At 41.1% G+C, this 10,049-nt stretch overlaps 1 protein-coding gene across 1 annotated transcript in view; it reads left to right on the forward strand.

Moving 5' to 3' along the window:
• Nucleotides 1–7,320, forward strand: part of si:zfos-2326c3.2 (mitogen-activated protein kinase kinase kinase kinase 4) — a 102,232-nt gene extending 94,912 nt beyond the window's left edge. The window contains exons 31-33 of the mRNA XM_028589915.1: nucleotides 4,767–4,926; nucleotides 5,447–5,586; nucleotides 5,718–7,320. Of these exons, the coding sequence (XP_028445716.1) occupies nucleotides 4,767–4,926; nucleotides 5,447–5,586; nucleotides 5,718–5,801 (384 nt within the window). The 3' untranslated portion in view covers nucleotides 5,802–7,320. The remainder of the gene's footprint in view (nucleotides 1–4,766; nucleotides 4,927–5,446; nucleotides 5,587–5,717) is intronic.
• Nucleotides 7,321–10,049: the final 2,729 nt, after the last annotated feature.

Below are 10,049 nucleotides of genomic sequence, written 5' to 3' on the forward strand. Positions count from 1 at the left end.
CCATGTATCGTGATACGTATCGTATCGCCAGATTCTTGCCAATACACAGCCCTAGTAGTGTGGCAATCAAGCTAATGTAATGTAATGTAAGCTAAATAGGGGTCAATCTGATGACCTTTGTGACTGAATTGTTGATATAAGTGTGATAAGCTAATGCAGTATGTAGACCGCAGTATAGACTACATCAATGTACTAATTGGGATTCTGACAGCTGACTAGATCAGAATATTTTATTGATCGTCTCAGGGAAAATGTTCAGTTACAGTTTGTGCCCGGTCAGATTTAAGGCATAAAAAATATGAGTAAGAAGAAACAAGCCAATAAGTGTATAAGGTAACATAGTTAAAGTGCAGAAATAAAAAAAAGTTAAAGGGTAACTACTGTTTTTTTTCAACCCTATTTTCCCATGATTTTGTGTCTAAGTGACTGATGGGAACAACAATCTTTGATATTGGTCCAGTATTAAGCTAGATTGCTGCAGTCGGCAGCGGGGTACCAAGCTACAATGTAAGTTAATAGGGCAATTGTGCAGCTTGTATTTCTGTTTAAAAAAGTGTTTGTTTTTGCCACTGACAGGCTCAGATTAATATTCTAAGTGTCTGACAACATTGATTTCTAAGGAGGTCGAGCTTACTGTTAAAGAGTAAGATCCTTTTTTAAAACATAAAAACATTCGCAAAATTGCGTTTGCCAAAGCCACCAAACTCCATGTAAATAATCATAATTTTAGCATCGTAAAATACACTTCATTCAAAGTCGACAGAAACTAAATAAAACTATGAAAAGCCGTTTTGGGTCACCTTCTCACTTTTCCAACCATCACAACTCTAGTTTTGGTTGAAATAAACACATAGTTTACCGATTTACATGTGAAAATATGTTTGCTCCATACACGCTAAAAGTATTGTTTTGTTAAGTGGAGTCTGGTGGGTTTAGCCCTGGCGACCTCAGAGCTGTTTCTGGTTAAACAGAAGGGTCTTAAAGAGGTTATAAAAAGGTCTTTCTCTGTAGGGATCCTTTCCATAATGTTGTCAGACACTTATAATAATAATCTTAGCCTTTCAGTGGCAAAATAAAGCACTTTTAGTGGACCAAACTGACAGTGAACATTTGCCCCATAAGGTTACATTGCAACCCGGTCTGTGGCTGCCGGTTACAGCGTTCACGCTAAATAATGGACCAGTTCAAAGAATGTTGTTCCTATCAGTCACTTACACACAAAAACATAGGGAAATAGGGTCCAGGTTGAAAAAAACAGTAGTTACCCTTTAAGTAAAATTAGGTTAAAAGATTATGTTGCTATACAATATAGAGTATACAGTAGTAGTAGAAAACAGTATTGCACCGGGTAATTATTGCACATAATTGTCCAAAAGTATTTACAATTTAGAGTGATGAGTAATGTGATATGGAAATATGTATTGTGAGTCCAGTTTTGACACTCAAGTGTGTAACAATCAGAGGGGGGAGTTGTATACTTTAATGGCCACAGGCAAGAAGGACCTAATGTTGCGCTCTGTGGTGCATCGTGGGTGTCTGAGTCTGTCACTGAATGTGCTCCTCAGACTGACCAGTGTGCTGTGGAGTGGGTGGGAGGAGTTGTCCAGGATGGAGTGTATTTTGGAAATACTTCAACAATTTTTGAAATATTCCATCCATTAACATGGATGACGGAAAACGTCTACTACATGTGTTTCTTGCCTCTCCAGTCATGTTCTCAACAATTTTCTCTCTCTCTCTCTCTCTCTCACTCACTCACTCACTCACTCACTCACTCACTCACTCACACACACACACACCCACCCACCCACCCACACACACACACACACTGCCCCAGCCACCCTTACTGTGTGCTACTTTCTATAAACATGAGCAGTTGGAGCATGTAGAGGTAGAGAGACGGACATACGAAAAGAGAAATAAGCTCTAAAAATACATCCTTCCTGTCCTCCTTCTGTCGCGATCATTAACTATTTGTGTCCTTGACTTGTTCTTGCTCCTGTTGAGTTTTTTTTTTTTTCTCACTCCTCTGGTATATTAAGCCAGTTTGCACACAGCTCCCTACTACACTGGTGCCTTACGCTGCTGCTGCTGCTGCTGGGATATCATTTCAGCTCTCCAGCCACCTTGCTTCTTCTCCTTTTTTCTTTTTTCTCTTACATATAGAGTCAAGCTTTCAACACTCTTTCACACACACACACACACACACACACACACACACACACACACACACACACACAGTTACAGAGTGCTTAAAACCCACTCACTCTCAGACATCTTCGTAGTTCACTTTCTGTAAGTACTCCTGAGGACCCTTCACACGCCCGGGCTTTCTTCGTAGCGGTATATTCATACTCTGAAAGACACACACACACACACACACACACACACACACACACACACACACACACACACACACACACACACACACACACACAACATGCACCAGTCACCCACTTAAAGACACAGACACACACACACACACAAGCATCTTCCACTGTTTCCTGCAAACAATGCTGATTCCAAGGCAGAGGATTAAGTTTGCGTTGCGTCTGTGGATGCCTGTTCTGATGCTCAGGATTGTGGTGGCTCAAACTCTGGTAATGTATGAAGCTCGCTCGCTCGCCAAACTATAATTCTGACATTTTTATAACATAACAAAACAGTGATGTCGAACTTAATTGTTTTTCCCCGGAGGAGCGTGGTTTCTGCAGTGACCCTGTTTAGATGGGAGCAGTTGTAAGATACATATTTTCAATGTGTTGTTGTTTTGGTTAGGCTAGATAAAAAAATTCTGAACTGGTAAGATAAATGTTTCTAAGCTGCTGAGATGAATGTATTTGGGCTGTTAGATGCATGTTTCTGGTACTGGTTTGATAAACATCAACTTAGATAGTGGTATCTTGATGACCTTTCTGTTAGATGAGTGTTGCAGAAGTTCTGTCATGCAAAAGACTTTTGACTATTGTCACGAGGTTTTTCCTAATAATAGATTGGCCGCAGCAGAGTTTTAGTCACCTTCTACACAAAGCCAGTGAATTTTATATTTAAATGACCTTTGTGCTTCAGTCAGGGAATCCATTAGCCTGGTCCTACCAGACTCTGGTCCATTCCATGTGTACAGAGAGTCTGGCCACTCTCCATTGACAAGTGTTAACTTCCTTGAAGGCGGGTACTCTGCTGAAGTGTAAAACTATTGGATCTGCCCAGAGCCGCTCTTGATCTGCCGTAACCAATGGCTAACGTTTGGTCGTGACGTGACATCGGCTTAGCATCGCTAGCATTCGCCTTAGCCAACTCCTTCACCATTAACGGAGCGAGCAGGAAAATCTAACTTTTCCCGAACCCCGTGGGGGAGGAGGGCCGCAACATCATGGCCACCAACAAAACTCAGCAAAGATCGTTCTCGCTAGGGCTTTAACTTCTGGATATTCAGCAGCGTTGTCACAATGGACCGAATGGCTTCGCTCGCATCTTTTTCCGCCGCCATTAGGTAACTACAACTCAAACTAGTGCACAACCTCAACATCATCGTTCTCAGCCACTCCCTCTGTTCGCTGATTGGACCGCCAAATATTTGGCCGGAGAAAACCCAAGACTATACCAAAAACCCAGACGTAGTACTGAAGAGAAATGAAAATTTAGCATAAGTACGTAGGAGGGCGAAGCCAGGCTAGGAATCCATAGACCTCATCTATGAAAGAATAACCACATATCATATTTATCTCATTGCATTTTAGGAAAATTTCATCTGTCCTTGTCTGAACATGTTTTCTCTGTAGTCTTGTACCTTTGACTGTCTTACAACTTTGGTTGGTTGTAAGTGTTGTGACCTAAGAATTGGACCTTATTCTCTTTGGCACTACAACTGAAAGTCATTGTCAGATAACATCTTAATGTCAACTCTCAGACAGTTGGCAGAATGCTGTTGCATCTCACGCTGCGGATCCACTTTTGCGACAAGACTGAAGCTGGGTGTCGCGTGACGCCTCCCCTCATTTGTACGTTGATGGGCGTTCCTCAAGTTTACCGCTATGGGCGTGGTTTTGAGCCAGCGGGGAATGTTGTGTTTTTAAAATATTTGCTCGAAACCAACTTATTCCCTCTAGAATTTTGAAATTCGGAGGGAGAAGTGATGTGTATAAATATGGAATATGGATTTTGTTGAGCAGTCATTTAGCCATGAAACGAAAACAGAGAAGGATCATTGTAGCTGCTCAGCGCTACCTCCGGAGGAAGAAGCCACATCGTCGCCACTGGGTTGACCCTATCCGGAGTGAAGTTGCCCAGCAGGAGTGTGGGGAGTACCACCGCCTTGTGATGGAGCTCCGGCTTGACGATGACGTGTTCTCCTCCATTTTCGCTACTCGGAACTAAAGTTTCCTGAGCATTTTTGTAGTAGGACGTCTAGAACAAAAGGCCCGCGAGAGACTCCCCCCAGTCTGTGCTTTACTTCTGTTGGATAGTCGCGTCACGTTCAACGGATTAATTTGCATAAATATGGGCATCAAATGCAGCGCCGCCTTCCCGGGATGCTTTGCGGGCGCGCTAAAGTCGCTTGACATCACCCGTAGGAATAAAGTGGAGCGCGGCGCGACAGAAATGTTGCACGGCCAGGTGGATCTGCTCGGTCAGAGTTGGTATACCACTTATAGTCGAGGTGTGCCTTTTATGTTTTAAACGCACTCAGCTGATTGGGTTTGCAGTAATTTGAATAGTTTTGTTCGTGACTTTGTTCAATAGTCTATATTGTGTTTCTTTCATAGATCCAGGGCTCCATTCATCCCCATGCCATCATCATTTTGCCCAACAGCGCTGGAACAGAGGTTCTGGTTTGCTATGAAGACGAGGGCGTCTACATCGACACCTACGGCCGCATCACCAAGGATACAGTGCTGCAGTGGGGGGAGATGCCTGCGTCGGTCGGTAAGCAACTGCATCATATTCCTAAGCTCCTAGTGTCGGACCTAGTGATTCTAGATCCGCAGTTGCCCTGAGAACTAACCCTGACCCGGATTCTGTGGAGACAGATTTGGGACAGGGTGGGCTAAAAAATAAGTGTGTGTGCGCGTGTGCACGCACCGTTTTGACAAAATAAGGCAAACCACACAAAGTATTAAATTAAAACCATTTTAAATATTACTTCAAAATAGAATAACACATGTATATCAGCAGTATCTGCGGTATAGTGAGTGCATGGGTGTGTAGGTGAGTGTGTGTGGAAAGAAAAACAGAACCAAAAAGACAACCTAAACCCAAAAACAAGCCCTGCTGGCTGTGTGGACAGAGAGAGAATGGACAACCTTAAATAGGAATCAGGAGGAGTGTATTCAGGTGAATTCAGGTGTGCCTGATATTCTCTCTCTCTCTCTCTCTCTCTCTCTCTCTCTCTCTCTCTCTCTCTCTCTCTCTCTCTCTCTCTCTCTCTCTCTCTCTCTCTCTCTAGCCTACCTTCAGTCTAACCAGGTGATGGGTTGGGGAGAAAAGGCCATAGAGCTGAGGTCAGCCAACACAGGGAACCTGGAGGGAGTTTTCATGCACAAGAAGGCCCAGAAACTCAAGTTCCTCTGTGAAAGGAATGACAAGGTACAAGTTCAAGTCTATTTAAGTCTACTTTTAAGCATCTGCTTAAATCTACAACATTGTAAGATGTATTCACGAAAATAGTGTAAACCCGTAGCATAATTCCTAAACCTGCGTCTTTTCTCCCATTGCAGGTCTTCTTTGCCTCGGTGCAGTCCGGAGGTAGCAGTCAGATTTACTTCATGACGCTTGGACAGAACTCACTGTTCAACTGGTAACAAGGGGACAACAGGTCCCCTCTGGGATCAGCTGGTGGTGTCTGCCTTCATTACTCTGGGTTTGCCTGGTGATGCCTTTTTATTATGCTGCCGACTGATGTTCATCTCCATGGATACTGGATCTTGTCTAGTTGTTTATGTAAATGTGCATGGATCAGCAGTTGATTATAACTCCGGCTGCAGCGAAAAACAGCTTGAGTGCATCCCCACCATGAACGCTGAAGCCTGAATCATCACTCCTTCGGCTGCAGCGACACAAAAAATCTGCACCAGAAATTCGGGCAAAATAAGAGCTTTAGTTCACCGCCGCCTCACCCATCCACCTAAGCGTTATTAAAAGGTACAACTAGCAGTGTCAGCATCCGTAATGTGAAAAGCACACAGAGCCTTTTTCTTATGTCTGCACTCCATAGCTAGCTGGAGCCTTGGCAGGTGATTGGATGAACCATCTGTCTATCACGTCCGCCACTGTTTTGACTGAACAGTTGCGGCCGTCGCACACACACACACACACACACACCTAAACCACGGCCGTAGCTGCCCGTAGCTCCTTACCGGACGCTGATTGGTTCGGTAAGCTGGTAGTTCGGACACAAACGCATTACTTGAAGCCTGACGAGATGGATTGTTTTGGTGATTCACGCGTGATCTTTTGAGAATCCAGCTGCCGTGCAAGGTCACCCGACCATCGGTGCACCGGTGTCGAAAGGAATCAAGACTCCGTTTTTTGTGTCCTGCTTTATCCAAATCTACCAGGAAGCAAAACCGATGACTTGATTCAGGTGATTGTGTGGCGACTTCTAATAAACACCTGATCATCGACGAACATCTGGCCTCAAGATCCCGTCCCTCCTAACATCTGTCAGCGCCGGAGACCACAGCAGTGCGCTCGGTTTGTTCCACATTCATCTCTCCTGGATCGGTTAACCATTTTTTTTTTCTCTTTCTTTAAAGGACTCCATCCTTTCGGTTACTCAGCTAATTTTGTGTATATCAGTTATTCGCTCATATTTGCTTCAACAATGCCTGGCCTCGGTGTATTACTGGATCAACTGCTTCCTTTTGATCTGATGGAGTCTTGGATAATTATTCTGCTAGGGGAGAAAGAAAACAGAAATCCGTCATTCATTCCACGGACATCATCTGTCATCATCTGGGCATTTAAAAAGACTGTATTGGGGCCAAAAACGTGGACTAAGTAGGACAAGAACTGTATGTCATTCTACATTTTGTCACTACTGCTTGCCATTTTTTCTTGATTTTCTTTAATCAATTTCCAGATCCATGAACCGCCCGTATCTCCAATACCTCAGCAGTGTTTTTATGAAGGCTTTCAGTAGTTTTTCTTCTTCTTCTTCTTCTTCTTCTTCTTCTTCTTCTTCTTCTTCTTCTTCTTCAGTGCTATAAGCATATATCAAGCACCCAAACAAATTGGTCAATTACTGTACTAAATCCTTAGGCCTCCTGCACAGGTTAGAGCTTGCACACTGCCTGCGTGACTCGAGCCGCGCCGAAAACGCGTGCATGCTAGAAATAGAACCGACGCCTATTTTTCACACGACACGCAAGCGTGTTGGAAGCATTTCCAGGCAAAATAGAATACAAAAAGATGTTAATGTCATTCTGACACAAATACATAGTAATAAATGACATTTTGATGTTTGAAAGTCACTAGGCTTTGACATAAATGCAGATATAAATGTAATTAAAAAAAAAATAAAAAAATTATCGATTGTCAATACAGAACAAAATATTCTGTAGCCTGTTTTGCCGTCAATACTGCCGACGTCGTCTTTGCTGTTATCAAATCAGTATATATTTATGTTTAACATTTAATTTTATCAATGGGAAATATACATGTGTACAGACAAGGCTAGCAGCAGCAGCAGCAGCGCCGCGTCAGACACGTTTCTGGTGTGCAAAAGGCATCGAAAAATCCACGCACCAGAAACGCCGCGCTCACACCACGCAGGCAGTGTGCAGGAGGCCTTATTCTGTTGATTTCCATATCGTATTAGAAGACAGTATTATATCATGCACTATCAAATGCTATATGATTACTTTTTTTGTCGTCTGAGAGTGACAGTTGGTCAGTATAGCAGCCCACACAGTATAGAGCCAATCAGTTATGTTTAACTGTATCATAGTTGTAAATATATTGTCCATGTGAACCTTTTTAATAAGGCAAAACGTCAAATTTGAATTATTGTCATGAAGACCGTTAAATAACTTTAGACTATTCATTAGTTCATTCCTTATTATCAGCTCTTTGCCTAGCCTGAAATTAGTCGCCAATGAGGCAACAATTATCTCTTGCTGCATTTCACACGCATTAAAATGATGTGAGCAGTGCATATTGTAACACAGTCTTAAATATATATATATATATATATATACAATACACAGTCAATACAGTACCTCACCAGTCCTCTTCGGTCCCAGTTTTAAGCATTCCGTCCACCACAGATCTTTCCCACATCATTTTAGTCTTATTATTTCTAGTACCTCAAGAGCCTTGTACTTTTACACAAGTAGAAATGCAAAACAACTCCACAGTAACAGGTTTAGAATTATTTTCCGCATCTTTTTTTTGTACACCTTAGGATGTATATATTAAGAATATATTCTTGTTTTCTAAATATTTTATAATTGACAAGCCATCATTATGTATGTGTACAGAATTATAGGCTTATGAATGTGAAACCCTATCCCAGAACAGAGTTCATACATGTTGTTTCCATGTGAACATGAACATGAGCTACTTGACAGTGAACTTGAAGGCTCCTGGTCGACATGTTCAAGATCCAATATTGTATCGGGTGAATTTTGTTTTGTGGTTGATTTTCTACCAACATGTAGAAGTCAGGCTCTTTGCACAATGGCCACCTTGTACATGTTTTCTGTAATCTGTCCTCCTTTTGCAATGATGTTTCAAAGTGGAAACTTTTAAAGCCATTCTGTAATCAGTATTGAAGATTTAACTGACAGCCATTGGCATTGGATCAGTATTTCTTACACTACCCAACATGGGACGCACACCTGTTCTTTGATGGGTCATCTTGAGATATATATATATATATATATATATATATATATATATATATATATATATATATTCATCATGAGATATTATATATATAGTATATATATATATATATATATATATATATATATATATATATATATATATATATATATATATATATATATATATATATATTTTTTTTTTTTTTTCCTGGATGTGATGAGATGCATTGAGCTGGGCTTGTTGTCTAGTATTTGCTCTGATGTTTTTGTCATTTAAACAATGAGCTTCAAGAAACCAAAGATGAAGGCTTTGATATACAGTATTTGCTTCCTTGAATCTAACTATGTAAGATAATTACCAAGTCACAACTGTCTATTTGATTTGGAAAGATCTTCTATATTTTCAAAACTTAGAGTGGAACGTATATTATTGTATACTGTACAAAAGATGCCAACTAGACCAACCCATCCGACACAGGCCCGAAAGATCTCCCAGGAGCTAAGTGTCTCGCTAAATCGCAACAAAAAAAATATGCAATTAAATGTTGCTAGTGTTCATATACTTAATGGCTTACATGTATGCTATAGACAGTGCTGTGGTGAAGAAATAATCGTTTTTACTTTCAAATGTGAATTGTCTATTTCTGATCCATTTTCCATTATACCGTTTTCTCCATCAGATTTTGCTCAAGCGGCTAACGTCATGATCCTCTATATTATATTTACTCTTGCGCCAAATGTTTTATATTCCGTGATACTTAGTATAGTTTTTATTATGGACTTGATACAGTATAAATATTGCAGCTGGTTCTGTGAGAATATTTTAAACTTGAAAATGAACTTTCTGATAATGACCGTCTCAATGCTAAGTTGTTAGCAAATTTGTTTATTTCAGTGTGAAACTGAGACGCCAGACCAGATAGCTAGTTAACAGTGCATGGGAGTAGCCTACAGGAGTGTAAACCTATCTTCACAGGCTAACAGACGCATTATTTGCTAGCTAACAGGGGCTGAACATTTAAGGACCAAGCTTGCAATGAAGTTTGTAGTTAGCATTGCTAGCTAACAAATGGCTAAGACAGTAGAGAGGTTTGGCTAGCAGCAACAAAATCTGTAATTTTTTTCTCTTTGTACACAGTTGCTTAGCTGTGTACAGTTTTCCACATAAGAATATTATGACAAAAAAAATGACAGCTATATCTGTAATTCAAATGATATAGA

Source organism: Perca flavescens, chromosome 10 (assembly GCF_004354835.1).
Source record: "Perca flavescens isolate YP-PL-M2 chromosome 10, PFLA_1.0, whole genome shotgun sequence".
Lineage (NCBI taxonomy): Eukaryota > Metazoa > Chordata > Actinopteri > Perciformes > Percidae > Perca > Perca flavescens.